This window comes from Carassius gibelio, chromosome A23 (genome assembly GCF_023724105.1).
Source record: "Carassius gibelio isolate Cgi1373 ecotype wild population from Czech Republic chromosome A23, carGib1.2-hapl.c, whole genome shotgun sequence".
In the NCBI taxonomy this organism is placed as follows: domain Eukaryota; kingdom Metazoa; phylum Chordata; class Actinopteri; order Cypriniformes; family Cyprinidae; genus Carassius; species Carassius gibelio.
The window spans coordinates 14,760,537-14,782,003 of record NC_068393.1 but is presented as its reverse complement, the minus strand read 5'-3'; the positions used below and the strand labels follow the sequence as shown (position 1 = coordinate 14,782,003).

The 21,467-nt window shown below is 37.9% G+C and overlaps 1 protein-coding gene across 4 annotated transcripts; it reads left to right on the top strand.

Annotated features, from left to right (window-relative positions):
• The first annotated feature begins 1,495 nt into the window (after nucleotides 1-1,495).
• On the top strand, nucleotides 1,496-21,327 carry LOC127944760 (rho guanine nucleotide exchange factor 19). Of its 4 annotated transcripts, XM_052540984.1 has the most exons (17): nucleotides 1,496-2,020; nucleotides 2,331-2,464; nucleotides 10,847-11,501; nucleotides 11,915-12,436; nucleotides 12,580-12,712; nucleotides 12,805-12,884; nucleotides 15,764-16,002; nucleotides 16,111-16,271; nucleotides 16,378-16,530; nucleotides 16,646-16,775; nucleotides 16,929-17,003; nucleotides 17,077-17,166; nucleotides 17,526-17,689; nucleotides 17,813-17,971; nucleotides 18,083-18,162; nucleotides 18,835-18,939; nucleotides 19,053-21,327. In XM_052540984.1, exons 3-17 carry the CDS (start codon nucleotides 10,868-10,870, stop codon nucleotides 19,208-19,210), a joined length of 2,883 nt encoding a protein of 960 aa, XP_052396944.1. In that variant the 5' UTR covers nucleotides 1,496-2,020; nucleotides 2,331-2,464; nucleotides 10,847-10,867; the 3' UTR covers nucleotides 19,211-21,327. The 4 variants fall into 4 exon arrangements, with proteins under 4 accessions (XP_052396944.1, XP_052396942.1, XP_052396943.1 ...); XM_052540982.1 differs by lacking the exon at nucleotides 2,331-2,464; XM_052540983.1 differs by lacking the exon at nucleotides 2,331-2,464 and having other exon boundaries at nucleotides 10,844-11,501.
• Nucleotides 21,328-21,467: the final 140 nt, after the last annotated feature.

Sequence of the window (21,467 nt, the reverse complement as noted above, 5' to 3'; positions counted from 1 at the left end):
AAATATCAGCTTGAACGAGAATGAAAATGACATGCTTGAACAAGTTAGAAAGGTGAATAAGACAACACTAATGCTAAGCCATTGAAGTTCTGTGTTCCAAAGCTGAGAGCCACTGCCAGCTGGCAAACGCTTCAGATCCTTAATCTTTGGTTAACACGTCCATGTAGGCAACTTCTGCCCTACTTTTCAGCTCTACTTTCTGTAGAAGATCTCTGGTTCTCACATTCCATTTAATTTGATCAAACCATCAAGCTTTGTGCGAGCAACCTGCCCCTTTGAAACCCTTTACAACCCAAAAATGCACCATACTTCCACTACTTTTTTGTAGTGGAATGGATCAAGCAACTCTGATTTATTGAAGTCAGAAGCAGACAGGTGTTCTGATAATGATTTGTCTCTAACCCCACCCACTTAAAAAATGAAAAAGAATCTCCATCACCTGAGGCTCTGTCTCTCTCTCTCTCTCTCTCTTTTCTGATTATTGTGATTGCAGTGCGTTCCTACACCATTCAGCCTGCAGGAAGAGTTGGTTGGTACTTGTCAAGGTACTAAAGTATGCAAAGTGGACAGCAGCTCTTTTGCTTATTAATAATGCACTCCGTGTTCTTCAGTGACCCAGAACAGCCTGTTGCACAAAACTGACACTTTAATGTGCTTTTGCTTCTGAATAAACTGATTTCTTAGTGCTAACGCATCAGTAATTGGCTGGAGATTAATGTGAATAGGTTTTGTTTACCAAAGAGTTCAATGATTTTATTTTTTTCTGATCTTCTAGAATTTGACATGAGCTTGCTTGATAAATGACTCTTTCAGTTATTCTTAAAGGGATAGTTCAGTCAAAAATGAAAATGTGATGTTTATCTTCTTACCCCCAGGGTCCTGAGTGCGTTCTCTACAGAATGCGCTCAGGACAGGTTGGAGATTACAGTGAATCAGAAGTAAAAAAAAAATAAAAGATATAAATACTGTTCAGTTTCTTGCACAGACCGATCGATTCACGTCTTTACACATCAATGTATCGTCATGAGCTGGAGGGTTTAATTTGGTTTGGTTTGTATATGTTTTTTTGAATCTCAAAACCTTCCATTGAATAACTGATAGACTAACAGTTTGAGTTAAAAATCTTGGTTTGTGTTCTACTGAAGAAACAAAGTGACCTACATCTTGGATGCCCTGGGGGTAAGCAGATAAACAATTTTTGGGTGAACTATCCCTTTAAGTGAATAAATGAGGTGTGTAAAAGGGAGAGAAGTTAAATTAGATTTAAAGAGCACATCTGAGTGAGTTTTGGCATGCCCTCTCAGCTACTTGCTGTCTTCAAACTGGTGATACTTACCTAATTATACACACACACTTACATGCACTCACTCGCATGCATGGAGGGTTATTCGCATACAGTCTTCTTCCCACCCTCTATCTCACGCCCCCATCAAACTAACCCTCCTATCCGACTGCCTGCTATCCACTTGCAAAGTACTGCTGTTGACACACAGGAATCCAGACCCACCCACATACACGCACACACACTCATGCTCTTTCTCCCTCCTTGGCAGGAAGGACTCTCCTATGAACCAGACGACAACTTGCGCCTCTCTCCTTTTTCTCTGCTGGCAGGTGTTAGAAATAAAACCATAAATAAGTGCTAGAGGGAGCAAAGACAGCAGGGAAGAGAGAGAAGGAAATATGTCTGGCTTCATTTTTTTTTTTTTGCTGGAGAGAGGGGGAAATATGATGGAAAAGGAATGATGAGGAGTAATCTGTATTTTTGAGTAGCTAGAGCAGTTATTAGGGTTTTATTTCTGTCAACTGTATTTTTGTGTGTGAAGGGGATTGATAAGAACACTTGGATCATCTTGGCTCAACGTTGTGAGTTGGAGAGCATTTAAGCGGAAACAAAGTAACCGAGAGGAAAACAAGGCATTCATGGACACTATAACACCTCAGCCACAATCCTGGATGAGTTGGATTCGCACACTGGAGTTGGACCCCATCCAGCCCACAGTCCACTAATACAAATGAGGTACGGTTTTATTTATTATTGTTATTTTTTTTGTGCAGTAAATCCCAATCTTTGGAGAACTGTTGCATTTTAGAAGATGTTACCAAAGACTGTATTTTGGGTTAAACTAGCTTTATATATGCAGTGGACCAACAGTCTGAGACCAAGTTGGAAATCTGGGATTCAGAATCGAATCTAGGAAATAAATGAAAAGCCTCAGGATTTTAAAATCAAAGAAACAATGCAATGAAAAATAAATATTTCAGATGCACTATTTCTAGGTCACTAATCAAGTTAATGTAGCATTGCTCTTGTGAACTACTTTGTGCAGACAGTCAGATGTTCTTGCTTCCACTGAAGTTTAAGATTCTGTTAAGATCATCTTAAATCATGATTGAGAATATCAGGATTAACACAAACCTGTGGACTTCATGCAGCTTGCGTGCTGCTTGGCATACTAAGGAGGTATGAAATTCATATCAGTTTTTCAATTCAAATTCACTCACATTGTTGTTCATATGAAAATATTCACAATAAATTAATTGTATTACATCTGTATTTTATACATGCATTTCTATTTTTACTATATAACAAAACTCAGCTTTAAATGTATTTGTATTTTTATTTTTTAAACATTGTCACTAGTGATCTCCGATTTTTTTATTTGACCTGGTTGTTAACTTCGGCTGAATTTTTATTTTGTTTATTGGTACTTCTTAAAAATGTAATATTGCTGCCAAAAGAATTATGACTGCTTCCTGTTTACTAGGTGACACAGTGATTGTTTAAGGTGACTAAACTTTTATTATATCTTTTTTTTATATCTGTCCTGCTGGTTTGTAATGCCAAACATTTTTTCCTTGCTTGAACAGATGCTCATGCATTGAGTATAATGTTTTGATTTGCCACTTACCACCTGCATAGACAAATCTCATGATACGCCTGGGATATAAAATCCTAGTAGAGCAAGCAGAAACACTGTCCTCCAGCGCTGCTGACAGATATCAAATCAGATGCAAAATATACCTGTGCTACCGATCGCTTGCAAGCTACTTAATATTGCATGCATAATAGTGTGATAGATTGCACAGGATATGAGCCCTGAATATTCTACTGCTTCAGGGAGCAGATATGGTAAGTGTGTGCATACGTGAGCTTCTGTTGAGGTGAGGGGCAGGTGACTGCATGTCTGGAACACTGTAAAAGAACTGCAATGGATAGATGGCAGCAGCTATGAACTCAATGTCAAGATTTCTTTACTCTGTTTAACTATAGAAATGTCCGTTTTTTGTTGGGCTTTGTGCTGGTCAGGTATCCTCATATAAACAGTTGATTATAAAATACTTAAAAATACACAATTAATTGTTTGTTTGACATAGGAATGAAGACATATGCATTGATTTTGCATTGATGAACGCGTAAAACCTAATAAAGTTCCCGGATGTTTGTCATTTACATATTAACTTTGTCCCAGATCGGTTTATTAGGAGAATAAAAAAATGGACACAAATGAGATCATTGTTGATCTGCTGTAAAAGATTAGAAAGCTATAAAATATTTATGGATCGCAAAGTCCAGATGATTTGCTCTTAGGAGAGTTTGTTAGAAATGTTTTTCATTTTGATAGGGTTTAATATTACTTTTTAGTTTAATTGAACTTTTTTTTTTTTTCTGAAAGAAAATGACATAGTATTATATGTATATGCTAAGCTAGGTTTAGTAATTTTAGTAATTACATTTATTTATAATCATTCATATATATATTATGGGATGTTATGAAAATAACATGGCAGTTCATCCATTAAAATCACTATTACATCTACATCTGTTTTTAAACAGGAGATCTGTCTACTTGCGTGATTGTTTACTTACAATATGATCTTCCATCAAAGTCATGATTAATAGAGTCCTGTAGCATCATTATTTTGTGTCTGTTAATGTGTGTTCCTTGTCTGTTTTCCTATAAGGTCATACAGACTGATTGTTTCATGCCATGTGCGGAGCATGTGTTTTAGAGAGTGTTTTCTTTTCTTTCTGAGCGGGAGGGTGTGACATCCTCTTTATGACCTAGCACCTGTCTGATGGAAGGCTTTATGATCTCCTCTACACTACTGTTCGGGGATAGAAATGATCCCAGCTGCCCAGAGGAAAATATTAAAAAGCAGAAACCTTGTGGCTTAAACTGGCTTCATAACATCCAAGTTTAGACCATTTGCCTGGAAACAGTTCCTTTTAATGTGAGTCATGAAATAATGCCCACATGAGGATGTGGCGTAAAAAAAAAGAAAAAGTATCATGTCACAATAAAATCTCCCTGCCTTATTCATTCTCATCCTGCATAGCCTCAGAAACCATTGTCTGCATCATTGGACGTGTAAGAGATATCCTTTTAGTATTAGAGTGATTATATCCCTCAAAAATGGGTTCTTTTTGAATGTAGTCAGATCGGGTGATTTTTTTATATGCACAGATAAGAAGGACCTGGTGACCTTTTTGAATTCTCTGTGAAACTATTCCTTCATCTCCATTGACATCTGACTAAAGAGCCATGAAATCACTGAATTTGTAAGAGGGGTGAGCTTTTAGGATGTGTGTTTGAGCATGGATGGATCTCGCAGGGTGTGGTTTGATGGTGCTGTGCTTTAGTCATTTTGGCAGATATGAACATCAGAGAGGTTGTGGGGGCGGCCAGACCCTTGGAATGTCTATCGTAACCTGTGGCTTGCCACTCCTCAGCTGTGCCAGTCTGTGTGTGTGAGTGTGTTTGTATGACTCATATGGGCTTTCCAGACCTGTAGAGAACTATGAGGATGCAATATGTCGGGAGAGATAAGAACCGATTGGAGGGAGCAATAGATAGCACGGCATGTTTGGTAACAATACAACTTATCTGGCACATGTACAAGGAAAATGCACTGTTTTTTACTCTTTAAGGTCAATGTTAAGATGTCAGATAAATTAATTGCTTAAAAATGCATTAAAATTGCAATGAGTATACATCTTCTGCGATGAGCATGTTTGTAATTTCTGAATTAAAATTCATCTTGGATTGACGACAAAGTAAATTAATATCAGGGTGATATAAGTGTCTGGGTTTCATATTGAATAAAAAAAGAGGGAAAAAAAAGGAATCTTATTAGGTACTGTAGATTACACTTGGAAATGCATCTAATTATGAAAGTAACGGTAGTATTTCTTAGAATTGTTCATATACATATATGATATTTATTTGATTAATATTTTTTTTAATTGAATGATTATTTATATACAGTATATGTATATTTAAAATATATATAAATATATAATATATTTTATTTACATTATATATAGAAATAATGATTAAGATATACTCACGTGAGCTTTTTACTTTGACATAAATTTGCTTTTGTTTGTTACACCACATTTTAGGGACATTTTTACTTTATTGCTCTTTTACGCCATTGACCCACATGCCATGATAAATAAATATGGTAATAAATCAGTACCATGCTTTCCATTGTATTCAGTTACCATTGTATTGGTACTACTAATGTCATTTCAGAAATAGTTACTTGTATTTTTTGACCTTAGAGTAATGCATGCAATTTCTGAGACTGATTTTCAGTTCATTCTATTCCAAAATGCAAACTCGAACTCCTCCCCGTCCCTCCTGGTCTGTCCTGTGTAAGGAGCACCTGTCAGTTGGAGGCAACAGCCTGATTCTGTATCTGCACCTACATGTACCAGAGTTGCAGTCTGGGGAAAAGGACGCCATGCCACACCCAGTAATATTCTGTTCTCGCTCTTCACATGCAACAACGTTCTCTCCTCACTTACCTTCAGCTTGCACAGTTAAGGTCAACAGGGCTACTCGGGGTGGAATGGGTATCTAAAGCCCCTTCACTCAACTCCGTTAGACTGCCTGGCCTTAAAGGGCTTCTAACAGCTGAACAACGACAACAAGAAAAAACCAGCAGAGCTCACCTGCGGAATGAACAGATGGTGACGGAAGAGGTTTGGGGAGCAATAAGAACAGACGTTGTTTGTGTGACTGCACGCTATTAGTGCCCACCCCAATGGTCAGCACAGATAGGATGCAGACACACAAATAAGGCCTGTTCTTGTTGCTTGGGCTTAGACAGACGAGACTCTTTGTTTGTACTCTGGTACAGCTTACTGGGCAATTTAAGTGGAATGACAGAAGCGCAGTTATTTGGAGAATGTGGAAAGTGTCAGAGATCTTTGTTGGGAGTGGGGGTTCACCATGATAATGAACTTGCTTTTCTTCGGCCAACAAAAGGCTTAATGGTTAACCATTTAAATTGTGTCCTCATTTTGCTTTTACAGACGACCATTGGATTGCAAGACTATATAAAAGAAACAGGTTATGATTGTTGTAATGTGTTGAAAGGAACTAGCCTTCCAAGGAACCTTTCATGTTTTTAAAACACATGAACGTTTAGAAGCTAATCAGTTCTTAATGACAGGAGGTGCGGATATCTTGACATATTTTTATGTATGATTGCACAAATGTGTGTCAGTGCAGGAGTGGATGAGTTTTGTTTTTTGCATGGTGCACATATTTGTGTTTGTCTATGAAAAGCGGTCCTGAAAAAAGCCAAGCCCTAGGGGTATGTGTAAAAGGCGTTTTTTTTTTTTTTTTTTTTTTGGCTCTGCTCTGCACACACCTGTTTGGTTACGCAGCCTGCAAGCTTTTCAGGTGCTCGGCTGGCTTGGCCCTAATGTGAATAAAATAATTTGTGTGAGTTTTATTACATGGACTGACCTAAATAAAGTCTCTCACAGAAAATCTTAAGGAATACCAGCAACGCATGTATTATGTGTTGATTTCCCATTCTTTTTTTAAAACGCATTGAAATAAAATTTAGTATAGCACACACTGTTTTTGTTTTTGGTTAATTTAATGAACCATTATTTTATCTTCTTTATTTTACATAATATTCATGGATTAACTATAATTTATTCTTCGTAAATTATTATTATTATTTTTTACATTTTAATAATAATAATAAAAAAACGTTAAACTATTGATACTGCACCACTTGTGCATTAAAATTGTTATATCTGCATGTTAAAATGTCACAAACACTGATTTTGAAGGTGTATGCAGTATAGTGATCACACGTCAAAACAAGCTGTTCTGAGTGACTAGTCTTTACCTGTCTGTCCATAATAAAGCAGAGGGAGGGGGAGCATTTGCCTGGCTCCGTACACCTCCTGAGCAGTGAGTGAAAGAAAGCAGGAAGTTGAGTGTGAATGAGTGTGACGTAAATGGCCTGGTGAAAGTAGGTCATCTTTTCAATGTGACAAATTTAACGGCATGTTAAAGAACTGATTGAGCTGTATAAATCTCACAAACATCAACAGGGATAATGAGTGTCATGTCAGTTTTAGTTGTAAATCATGATACTTAAAACAAAGAGAAGTTTTTAAACCCATATATGTACATTAAGAAGTAATGCTTGCAATAAAAAGCATAAGTTTCTACAATTAAACTGTCAAAGAGATGTGAAAGCTCTGATATTTTAGTGATAGAATAAGCAAGTGCCTAACCAAACCTAGACTTATTGTGCAGCAATGCGGTACCTCCTTTAATATCCTACAGATGGATTATTCAGTCTGAATGATGTTAAATGTAAACAAAACTTAAAATCATTGTAATAATTGTTCTCAGCGCTTGTGCATGTGTGCTTAACACTCCTGTATTTGACTGGGTTGTGTCTAGTATGGGAAGTGTTAATGTTGAGAGAATGTTGAGTGCACAGATGTCCTAAAGATCTGGTAACATTTTTCTTTAAGATGAGACCGTGGGGTTCAAGGTGGTCTGAAGAAGCTCCGCTTGTTAGAACAATACCTTAATCCAGGTATTGTTACACCTATGGGTTTTTCTCTCTGTTGTGTTGGAGTTGATAGGGTTGAGGGCAATTCAGTATCTGTCTTGATGGAGTAGGTAGAGGAAGGCCTCAGGCACTTTGAGGGATCAGGCCCCACACCAAACATAAACAAAGAAGTGTTCTTCACCTCCAGATGTCCTCACCCACCCCATCAGAATTTAACGCTCCTATATAATCTGCAATGAAATGATAATCTCTGCAATTTTGAATGATCAAAACCTGAATGACATGAAGTAATGAAGAGCATATATTCTTCAGTGGACTATCCTTTTAATATTTGACTAATTATGCCTGTTTTTTTGTTACCCCTTGCATATTGCCATCAAGTTGTAGCAGCTGAAAATGAGCTGAAGTGTGAGTGTGAAAGGCAAATGCCATGATGCACTTGGGTCTGAGCTCTCTGTCACAGGCCAATTAGACCAGCAATGTAACATACAAACATAAGCCTGTGACACCACACTGTTAGACCCTGCGTTCAAACAAGCAAAAAATTCTAGAAATTAAGGACTATAAAAAAGGCTATTTGCGGTCTTTTTGGTGCTTTTGTTGTGACTTTAGAAATTGTGCATACTGTAGTTATTTCTATCATGACATGCTGTGAGTATTTAAGACATACAGCTGCCAAAAGATAGCATATAAAATAACCCATAGCAGGTGGAGCTGGGGAAGGTGGAGGGTTTCCTCCAGTGGATGCAAACCAGCCATTTAATTGTAAAGCAGCAAGCTTATTGGCTGTGTAAGCTACATGAAACAATCAGCATGTGCCAAGTAGTTTAAGGCTGTAAATATCATTAGTTTGCATTAATGACCCATCTGTCTGCGCTGTCACTTTAATGAAGGAACCTGCCATTTATATAAAAAAATATATTTTACCCTTGTACTTAATATGACTTAGTGACAGCTATACGCTGTGGTAAAAAAAGGAAGATATTTTGCTTAATTTCAAACATTTTTTTTTTTACCTCATTGTGATTGTTGACATTGCTGGATGTTTCAGCTATATTTGTGGATTCACGTGGTTCCTAACAGCCTCCATTGGCTTTTGCAGCATTGTTTTCTTTAATTATATACTGTAGCTACAATGAAGATGGTTGTTTTCTATTCATTTACTTTGTTTACACCCTGACTTACAGGAACCCTCCAAAATTACAGGGTGAATGTATACAACAAAGATTAAAACATAAAGAAATAACATGTTGAGAACATGGAAAATTACATGGTGGATTTGACTAAATATTGCAAAATGGGTATGACATCAAACTGAATGTATGGAATAGCTGTATTGTAATGGGTTGTAATTCAGTGTATTATTGAATTTATTTTAAAGTAATAGCTATGCACAGCCTTCACACAATTACTCCTGCTATTTGTACAGTGCATTTCATTCGTGTAGCACAGTTAGGAGTTTTACAGTTACAATTTACCACATGCATTTTTTGCATGCATGATTTGACATACTTCTAAGTCATATAGGATTTTTAGCAAGAAAAACAATAAGGCAAATGTGAGATTGTTAAAGCATTGCCTTAATAACTCTTTGGCTATTGGCTTACATTATCTAAAAGCCTGCAAGATCAATACATGAGCAGAAAAGAAAAGTCATTTCAGACATTAAACGAAGAATAACAACTTTTTATTTATTATTATAATTTTTATTTCAGTGTGCATGTAAAGAATGCAGATTCATTCCTTAAATCTCACATCTCCTGTGCACCTAACAGCATTCTCTATCTGGAGAAATAAAGGGACCTTTGTTTAGAGTAGGGAACAGGAAACCATTTGTGCAGTGTGTTTGTTGTACAGGTGTGAGTATAGTTTTTATCAGGAGAGGATCATATTGTGTTTTTTTTTTTTTTTTTTTTTTTGTGGATCATGTTGAATCGTGCAGTTGGATTTAGCTCATTCAGCTTTAAAAGAGAAATTGAAATTGGAGAGACTCAAAAAAATAGATGTACTACAGATGTTGTTTGAGGGTTTAAAGATTAGCAGCATATTGTTTCAAAACAATCACAATAAACAATAATTTATATAGTTTTAAATGATATTTTTTTGGTTGATTACATGCAGACACCTAAATTGCATGTAAGGAAGAGTTTAAGGCACCTAGGGGCAACCCAAAAAGCTAAGTTTGGTGCATTTAATCTCCAAGTTTAGAAAACATCTTTCTTTATTTCATGGGTCAGTGAATAAGGCAGATATGGATCATCAGCACTGACAAGTTGTTGAGCCTTTATTGCTTTAATAGCCCAGGAAATGTCATAGCTCAAGCTATCTCAGGTTTGCCTGTCCCTCAGGGCAAGACACTGAATACTAATAAGTGTTGCTTCTCCCATGACCTAGATTTGTTTGGGTAAATAGAGAGGTGTTTGGAAACATGGGAAATATGTATGGAAAAAAAACTCTTCCAAGATGACCTTCTCAGTCAGGGTCCTTTTCATGAAGCATTCCATCATAGATATAAGCTGCTAGCAACACTACACACTTGACCATTATCATAGTTGGAGAGAATGGAGTGTTCTCGTATGACTGCCTTGATATCTTCATGCAGAAGCTGCATTACAGAAGCAGTTTTGAGTAAGGAATCCAGTTGTAAATGATGTAGACAAGTACAGAGGATGAGGGTTGCGTGCTGCACTCTTTAATTAGAACAGGAAGATGCAGAAGCAGCGACTGAGCCAAGTCTGCCACGGGGAAGAGCAGAGGCTGTCCAGAGAGACTTAACTTTACCCAGTGGAACACCAAATCCACTAAGAACTGCAGAGATGAGCCCAGCTTTACTGTGTATAAATCTATGCTGGCACAACAAAAACATTGGCAAGAGGGATCTACTCCACTATGCTCAAATTTGGAGATGCAATGTCTGTCAAGACAATAGTTATGTGGGTGATAGTTATGCAAGTTATAATATCTTAATTTGTTTCCGTCTGTTTTTGTTTCCTAATTTTCTAAGCAGTACCCATGTGCTTTCTGAGCTATGCTTCCCGGCTATGGATTCTCTCCTCTCCTTGATGTCCAGCCTCACCTCCAAGCATTCCATTGCAGAGGCGAGAGCTCTGACATGTGGTACCCAGGCTCAGTGGAGACCCAGGCTCTGAGTGACTCTAGGGAAGGTAGGCCTCTCCTGCGACAGCATCAACACATTGCTGTGTGTCAGCAAGAGACATTGGCCTTCATTGACCTTCAACAGCAAAGCGTTAATGGTTTCCAATCACAGACATTGGAAAACTGTAGTTCCTCTCTTTGCTCCAAGCCTGTTAGATGCAATGGAAATGGTCCAACTGATTTTGTCGAATCTGGGAGTACAGACACAACACTAGACAATTATTTAACCCAGGATACCAATAATGTGGAAGGGGCTCAGGATCAGATGTGGACACCCATTACTGCCTTACCTGAAACAGTATATGAAAAACCTGAACCAGGAGTTGAGGGTCTCAGTTCTCGGGATTTGTCTCTGCCTCTATCCCCTACATACGATCCTGAGAACAGGAACTCTTTGGAGCCTCAGCAGCTGAGCTCCCCCCCTTCCTCCTCAGATTTCCAGAGTCGGGATCCATGTCGCCTTCAAAGACGAACCTCTTTGGGATCCATAAAGGAGAAGTCCATAAGTAAGTGCCTCTTTCAATTTAGTCTTGCCACATTGTTTCTACAACAAATAGTTTGCCACAGTGCAGGGTTACTTTCACCAATCTTTAAACTGTGCATGAAGATGATTCTGTTTAGTGCAGTCCTTACTAGCATGATAAGCTTCTTTCAGATGTTTTAATACACTGTGACAGTGGTTCCTAAGCCTGTCCGTGAAAGCTCCTACATATACAGTACACATTTTGGATGTTGGAATCTCTGGAAACAGGTTAGATCAAGCTTGTAAGATAAGGGAGATGTCCAAAATCTTTGCTTTTGACAGGCCTCCACCAACATGGCTAAAGCTTGTACTACTGTGCAAAGTGATTGTGTCTGTTAAAACTAGAGATGAATGTACAAGTGGATAGTTCCACTCAAGATGCCTTTTTGTTAACAGGGCGCAAGATGAGGGTGTACTCTCCAGACACTCTGAGTGATGGGTCCATCAGCAGCCCAGGTGTGGAGTGTGATTACCTGCTTCCAACATCCTTCGAATCATTCGTAGAAGGAGGCCTTGGCATGGTGGGTTCTACCATACCCACATCTCATAGTTCCAGCTCTCTCCCAGGGGTAGATGAGGACCTCTCTCTTCTTACCTTACCAATGCCACCAAAACCTTTCTTAGACCCCCCTCAGGAGGATGCCAGATTGGAGGGGGACACAAATGATGGGGGGAGGCAGAGGTTGGGCCTGGAGGACCGTGGGTCTCTGGAAGGCCCTGCCGTTAACAGTGGGACCTCACTGTCTCTGTCCCGCTCTCGCTCAGCAGACGAGCGCCGGCGCTTCTCTGCCTCTGAGCTCATCTCTCGTCTACAACTCTCCCAGAGGAAAAACTCTTTTACCCTTAAGCTGGGCAAGTCTCTTTCTGCTCGTGTGGCCTCCCGGGACCGCCATCTGTCTGGAAACCTCAGCTCAGACTGTAAGTGACTCATCAGGACTGATCTGACTAATGAAAGACTTTATTGTGAAAGTCTTGTGCTGTGATGTCATGATCACACTTCAGTGATATATTTTCAGCTCAATTCCTTTTGTATACCTTCTCCCTCTCTTGTCTGTTTGTAGACAAACCCAACTCCAGACATCACTTCTCAGGGGGATCAGGTGACAGTGCACCACACAGTCCAGTGGGGTCTGCGCCACCTCTGCCCTCTGCTGACTGTAATCTGCCACAGCAAAGGAGGATTTCCAAGCAAAGGTGGCTCTAAAACTCAGCTAGAGAACAAAAGTAGTGAGTAGAATATAATACATTCTGTTTTAACATTTAACATTTGTACCGGTTTTTTACAGTATGAGAGAGGTTTCCATTGATGAGGATGGAGACAGTCCTCCCAGTAGCTCTAAACGCTTATCACGCTTCCTGCCGAACTGTAAGTTCAATAAACAACAAATCTGGAATTTTAAATATATATATATATGGTCATGGCCAAAAGTATTGGCAGTGACCATTTGTGTTTTGCAAAGTTTGCTGCTTAAAGTTACAGTAGTATGTAAGTTTTGCCTCTTTGTCGCCATCTACGTTTGAAAACCTGGAATTGCAGTAAGTTCCTTGCGGAATTATATTTCATGCGTGGGTTGTGATCTAGCGAGGATGAATCTGTTTTGAGGTGAATGTGTCAGTCACCGCACCAGTGTGGATATTCACTGTACTTAGTAATTACAGATTCTAGCCTACATCTTGCTATGACCCAAATATATTTCACCATATATTTTCATCTGAACAAGTAAAAAGTCTGCCATGCTTTGTTCTGACCAACTGAGGAAAAAAACATTACAATAAATCGCGCTACCAATGGTGATTTAATCTAACAATTGATTAGCTAATATCACATCAAACCCTGCAAATTATTATTATTGTTATACTTTATTCTCAAATTATTAATGTCAAGTTGCTTGACTTTGAATATAATGTGTATTATCATGTAGATTTCATTAATTCACTAATTGTCACATCATTCGAATTTCATATTAAGAAATTATTTTAACCAAAAAAGCAAACTATGCTCCCATCGAACTCGTTTTGTCTTTAAAATACACATCTTCTGTAAACCCAGGCTATCTGTAATCAGAAGCACATTTAAAACTGGAATATAATTGTATCTAATTCACATGTTTCTCACATAATCTTTCTTGATTACAATCTGCCATCAAAATGATTTTTTTTTACATTTATTTATTCCAGCTGCTGTGGGAATAGGCTATAATTAAATGATCCGCCACCTGCAGGATCCTCACATGCGATGGCCTAGTATACGGGACAACTTCTTTAAGGTTACAGACCTGACATAATGATGCAGTGCCATGCTCGAATTTCCCGTGAAAACCTACCCGAACCACTCAAGTTATAAAACATTATTATAAAGTAACAGTTGTGAATAGGGCTAAAGTAAGGCGATAGTTTCTAACACTGGCTGGTTATGTGCTTGCTCAGATATAGATTTTGGATCATTTTTATCCCAAAAAAATTACGGAGTGTAGCTTTAAGTTGTTGTGGTGTTCATTCACATTATTTCTAGATTATTGTTAAGAGTGATCAGATGTATTTTAATTTATTGCTAAAAGCTTCATTGGCCAAAAAATAAATCAAGAAATAATTGTTTTTCACTGTTTTTTGATCCTTACACAAAATGACTTGCTAACATTAATTGACTAATCGAATTAGCAGCAAATGTGAAAGTGTGGGTTAATCACTATCATACTAATTAAGTTTTAAGAGTGGAGTGATTGCTATAAAAGGAGGGAAGAAGTGCTTTCTATCATTGTGTTCTTGTTAGCGCTTTGCATCAAAATGGCCTCACATGCAAGGAAATTGCTACAAAGAATATTGCACCTGAAAGAACCATTTATCGTATCATCAAGAATTTCGAGAGAGGTTCAACTGCAGTCAAAAAGTCTTCAGGACGTCCCAGAGTGTCCAGCAAGCACCAGGACAGTCTCCTCCTGAGGAGTCGGCTACAGAATAGTGTCTCCACCAGTGCAGAGCTTGCTCAGGAATGAAAGCAGGTTAGTGTGAGAGCATCTGTACACACAATGAGGCCAAGACTTTTGGACAATGGCCTGGTGTCAAGAGCAAAGAAGCCATTTCACTCCAAGAAAAACTTCAAGAACAGACTGTTATTTTGCAGGAAGTACAAGGATTGGACGGCAGAAGACTGATAAAAGAGTTATTTTGTCTGATGAAGCTCCCTTCTGACTGTTTGGGACATCTGGAAAATTGATCGTTTGGAGAAGAAGAGGTGAACGCTACCACGAGTCCTGTGACATGCCAGCAGTGAAGCATCTTGAGAACATCCATGTGTGGGGTTGCTTTTCAACCAAAGGAGTGGGCTCTTGTAATTTTGCCCCAAAAAAACTGCCATGAAAGTGAAGTGAAAGTGACATTCAGCCAAGTATGGTGACCCATACTCAGAATTTGTGCTCTGCATTTAACCCATCCAAAGTGCACACACACAGAGCAGTGAGCACACACCCGGAGCAGTGGGCAGCCATTTTATGCTGCAGTGCCGGGGAGCAGTTGGGGGTTCGATGCCTTGCTCAAGGGCACCTAAGTCATGGTATTGAAGGTGGAGAGAGAACTGTACATGCACTCCACCCCACCCACAATTCCTGCCGGCCCGGGACTCGAAACTCACAACCTTTCGATTGGGAGTCCGACTCTCTAACCATTAGGCCACGACTTCCCTAATGAATAAAGAATGGCATCAAAACGTCCTGCAAGAGTGACTTCTTCCAGCGATCCATGAGCAATTTGGTTATGTGCGTTTTCCAGCATGATGGTGCACCATGTCACAAAGCAAGAGTGATAAAGAAATGGCTCGAAGATCATTTCTTTGAAGTTTTAGATCTGTGGCTAGGCAAGTCCCTGGATCTAAATTCTATCGAGAACCTGTGGTCAGTCCTCAAAAGGCGAGTGGACAAGCAGAAGCCCACAAATTGTGATCAATTACTAATAAGGCAAGAATGAATCGCCATCATTCAGGATTTGTCCCAGAAATTAATTTCCCGCATGCCAGAGGTTATGAAGAACAATAGTCAACACTGTGAATACTGACTAATTATATATTTTTGGCCAATTAAAGCTTTTAAAACTTATGATATTCTTATCATTGTTTTCCAGTATACCATAGGAACATTACTGAAGCAGCAAACTTTGCAAAACACAAAATTTATACTTTTGGCCATTACCGGATTGATAGATGGATACATTTTTTTTTTTTTTACCAGTTTTCTCTTCCTCTCTCACTTTCAGTGATTTTGTATCAGGAATACAGTGACGTTGCTATTAACAGAGAGATACAGAGGCAGCAGGGGGCGGAGCCAGGAACCGATGAAGAAAGAGGAGACTCTGTGTCCTCTGGCAACCTTTCCCCATCCAGTTCATTCCGCTCATCTCGAGGCTCCGCCTTTTCCCTTTGGCAGGATATTCCTGATGTTCGGTCCAGTGGACAACTTGACAACTTCAGCAATGAAGAGCGTAAACTGCAGGAGGTGACTCCACATTCAGAAAGTCTGTTTTTTTGTTTTGTTTATCAACCAGCACATTTTGCTGAGGAAAAAAAACTATTAATTTTATCTTGACTTGTTTTCTCATTTCAGGCCAAGTTTGAGTTGGTGACGTCAGAGGCCTCATACATACGCAGCTTGTCTATTGTAGTTGACCACTTCATGATGTCTCCTGAGCTGTCGGAGTGTCTTGGGACACAGGAAAGGCAGTGGCTTTTCTCAAAACTGCCTGATGTCAAAGAAGTCAGTGAGAGGTGATTAATGAAAATGTTTGCTATGTTTGAAAGAGTAAGCCTTCATCAGACACGTAAACTATCCCTGTTTTTTCTCTCTCCCATTCAATTCTCCTTATGTCCAAAGATTTCTTCAAGATTTGGAGCATAGGTTAGAAGAGGACATTCTGCGTTTTGATGTGTGTGACATTGTCCTGAACCACTGTCCTGCACTGCGGCGGGTTTATCTGCCTTATGTCACCAATCAAGCCTATCAGGAACAGACCTATCAGCGGCTACTGTAAACAGTCTTTTACCGTAAAACAGTTATCTAACAAGCATAACAATCCGTGTGTTGCATATTGCATTATTGACATTAAAGAAGTTTATTTGTTTGCTTCGTTGTGTTTTCTTAGGCAAGAGAATCCCCGTTTCCCGGGAATCCTTGCCCGTCTGGAAGAGGACCCAGTGTGCCAGAGGCTGCCTCTTACATCATTCCTTATCCTTCCTTTTCAGAGGATCACACGCCTCAAAATGCTTGTGGAGGTATTCCACCACGCGCTTCCAAAAGTGACAATGACAGAGAGCACAGATTCCATTTTTAGTATTTTATATCTTAACAATTGAAAACTTTAAAGCTTTAGAACAAGGCTTCCAAAATGTATTAATTATCTTGTGATAATGAATTGTCCATTATAGAATATCCTAAAGAGAACAATGCCTGGATCACGAGATGAGGACACTGCCACCAAAGCACTTAATGAGCTTAAAAAGGTGAGTAAAGTAAGAGAGGACCAGGTTTTAGGAAAATATGAAAATGAAAACTAAATCTGCTCTGTTTCAATAGATTATAAAGGAATGTAACTCTAGTGTGCAGAGCATGAAGAGGATGGAAGAACTAATTCATCTAAACAAGAAAATTCACTTTGAGGGCAAGGTATAACATTGGGCATTCATTTTAATGTTTAATTAGATATCTATTGTACTGTATATCATGCAGGGGCATCTGAAACCAATTTTTAGTTATTTATTATTTACGTGCCAGTGGCAGCCCTGGCTTATTTTGAGCCATTCGCAAAATTATAATTTTTTGACTACTTAGATTTACATTTGATCAAAGACTTCACTTACAATAATTATCAAGTATAACGTACAAAATAAATAATTGGTTTTGGAAGTTGCATTCAAAATCCTCTTCGAAAGGTGCAAAAATCAGTTGGAATGAGCAAGAGAATTCTGGCATCATGTTTTCATATTATTGGCCTGTGTGTGTGTGTTTTTTTTTTTTTTTTTTAGATTTTTCCTCTAATCTCTCAGTCTCGCTGGCTGGTCAAACATGGTGAACTGCTCGAAGTGGACACACAGAACTTGAGTATTTCTGGGTCTAAGTTGAAAGTTACCACTCGGCCTGTGTACCTTCACCTGTTTAATGACTGTCTTCTGTTGTCCAGAAGGAAGGAGTAAGTCTGATGGGAAAGAAAGAACTTTTTTTTTTTTTTGCAAATGTGTCAACCCATTTGAAAACCTTGTGTAAATGATAATAAGTCTGCTACAAAATATATCCCTTCTCTACCCTGTCACAGCACATGGAAGTTCATGGTGTTTGTACATGCAAAGATTGAAGACCTCAAGGTGAAAGATCTAAGCCAGAAACTTCAGGGAATCCCAGGCTTCATCTTCTATCTGCAGTTATGTGAGGGACAACAGCTAAAACACCAGATTCTGCTCAAGTCGCCCACAGAGTGAGGACATCCACATCATTGCAAAATATTAAGATCTAAAATGAAACAGGATACAGGATGCATAAAAACCAAGTCTAAAGCTAAGTCAAGAACATGTTGTTTTATATGTAGGAGCAGCAAACAGAGGTGGATAACTGCTATGTTTCCCTCCGATCTAAAGACAGCTATTGAGCAGACCAATGAAAATGATGGTGTGTAAATTCTGGGTCTCCTTCTTGTCATGCATTTCAGATTTAACTACATTTCAAACTCAAAACTGCTATTTAAATGGTATGTAATATGTGAATCGTGGCTGGTAGCATTAGATGGATAATCACCCAGTTAAGCTGCACTGTGTACCAGATGTTTGGCTTTGCTAAACTAAGCAGTTTGGACTGACTGTTCTGTCTGACATACAGAGTCATTAGTTATTTCACTGACAAAACATTGAAAACATAGTGGAATACACAGTTCTGCTCAAGACTATTCTGTTTACTTGTGAACTAAGTGTCTCAGATAAAACTCGAAAAGGAACAGTTCAGCCAAAAATGGAAATGGTCTCATTATTTACTCACTCACTTGTGACTTTCCAAACCTACATGACCATATTTCTTCTGCTGAACAAAAACATTTTTTGAATGTCTTTTCAAAAAGTGGATTTTGCGTTCCACAGCATAGCATGCGGGTGTAAACAACAAAAGACTGAGTAAATAATGACTGTTAATTTTGTGGAAAACCATTCCAAAAATATCTTGACAACAAATCCAGTGATCATCAGTTCTCATTATTACCCCTAACGTTTTGTGGACAGACTGTCTTGTGATGCTAAGACTTATGTTTTCGTAGAAAATATTTCAACTTCATGTCTGCGTTTGTCTGTGCAGATCTATCTCAAGTCCAGTGCATAAAGAGCTACCAGTCTCAGGAGCACGATGAGTTAACGCTGGAGAAGGCAGACATCCTTCAAGCTGTAACCATTACAAGTGATGGTGAGGAAAATCATTTCCCTTCCTCTGGCTACACTCCATTTTTCCCTTTGAAGAAGAGAAGCTGGAGGACTGCAAGGTAGAGATAAATGACCTTTTATGTTTTCAATTCACAGGGTGGGTAGAGGGGATCCGGTTGTCGGATGGAGAGAGGGGCTGGTTCCCCAAAACTTACGTGGAGGAGATCACAAGCCGCAGTGCTCGTTTGCGAAACCTCCGTGAAAACATTCGCATTAAATGTGTCTCACAAAAATTAGAGGGAGAGACCCTCTGAGACCTTGAAGTATGGGACATTGTTTTACCTAAAGCTTGTTGGTTTCCCAAACCAGAATACATTTCTGTGAATATTCCAGATTTCCATGGCTAACATTTTAGATTTAGTAAGGTATGCTGTAAAAATCTAAAATTGATTGCTGATAGGATAAATAAAACTAAGCATCGCATCTATGGAGGACTTAAAGTGACGCATAAAACACATCTAATTAATTTATTAAATTGAAAATAAAAATACATATAAATCACTTTGCAAAGTTTTACAAATATATTTAAAAAATATGTAATTAATGATTACAATAATGTTTGAATATTAAGAAAAAATTATATAATGATGCATTTCAATTTTACAAATGAATTTTGATGAATGTTTCCTTGACAATGGAAAAATGGTTTCATACACTGCCGTTCAAAAGTTTGGGATCAGTAAGATTTGTAATTTTTTTTTTTTTTTTTTAAAGAAGACTATTCTGCTCATAAAGGCTGCGTTAATTAAATCAGAAATACAGAAAAAAACTGTAATATTGTGAAATAATATTGCAATTTAAAATAATGTTTTTTTATTTTAATATACTTTAAAATATAATTTATTCTTGTGATGCTAAGCTGAATGTTCATCAGCGTCATTACTCTAGCCTTCAGTGTCACATGATCCTTCAGAAATCTTGCTTAATGTGTGTGTTTTTGTTTTTTGTTTTTGTTTTTTGGAACCTGTGATATTTTTTTTTTCAGGATTCTTTGATGAATGAAAGGTTAAAAGGAACCGTATTTATTCAAAATATAAATCTTTTGTTACAATATACACTATCATTCAAAAGTTTTTAAAGGGATTTTTTTTTTTTCATTTTGAAATAAATTAATGCTTTTATTCAACAAGGATGTGTTAGATTGATAAAAATGTATAATAAAGACTTAATATTGGAAAGGATTTTAAATAAATGCTGTTCTTTTAAACATTATTCATCAAAGAATCCTGAAAAAAGCATGACCGGTTCCAAAAAGAAGAAAAATAAAAGCAGCACAACTGTTTTCAACACTGATAATAAATCATATTGGAGCATATTTGAATTATTTCTGAAGGATCATGTGACACTGAAGACTAGAGTAAAGATGCTGAAAATGCAGCTTTACATCACAGAGATTTTAAAATATATTAAAATAGAAAATCATTATTTTAAATGGTAATACTAATTTACAATATTACTGTTTTTCTGTATTTTTAGTGAAATAACTGCAGCCTTGATGAACAGAAGAGACTTCTTTAAAACATAAAAATCTTACTGATCACAAACTTTTGAACAGCAGTGTATCAATTTTCATTTTAATGAATTAATTAATTGATTATTGATTTCCTCTGGATCCTACTAGTCCTCCTTAATCAAGTTTTGCACTTCAGGTTTTAAGTACGGTAGCTCTTCATGCAATATTATCTTGATTCTTTTCTACTGCTCGCTTGCAAAGAAATGCATGTGTTGTTAATGCATGTAGCATACGGTGCTGTGCTTTCTGACAGTCCACAGACGCACACACACTACTCAAAATACAGCTGCCCCGGGCTAACCATGTGGGTGGAGGAAATTTGGATATGTCAGCTGTTAAAATGTTTAGCAAAATAACAAGATCCAATTTAAATGCCTTAGTTTTAGGTGGCATAGCAGCCATTTCACTATCAAGTGTTTTTATGAGGACTGAAAGTGAGATGTCTAAAGAAAATGAGAGTTAAATAAAATGAGATGTCGTGTTGTTAGCAGATTCACTGAAGTCACACAGGAAAGCTACAGTAAAATGCTTGCTTTTACTAGTGAAAAATTTGACCCAAATATTGAACTTTTTGACTTGCTGTTGCAACATAAATATTAGTTTATCCCACTATTCTTCTGTAGATAATCATTTACTTAATAGTGCTGGCATAATAACAGGAAGTGTTTCTTTCAAATTATGACCATTATTTATGTCAGTGATTACTGATGTTTGTGAATTTGTTGTTTTGGCAAAGCAGATTTTTTGAGCAGTTTCTTTGTGGAGTACTGATATCCTGAGCATGTTAAATCGCATTTGAAATATGATCCATAAGGGTGACTTTGTAAATAAAAAAAATGCATATATTGAAGCTGAAAAGTGTCTCATGTCTGTCTGAGACCAATGGAAAAACAAGTTGAGCTTTCAGGGTGTGTAAAGTTAACCTTGCTGTAACCAGGATTCCCAGCCACGTATGCACACAGCTACAACAAAGCGTGCCTCATAAACATCAGTTTCAT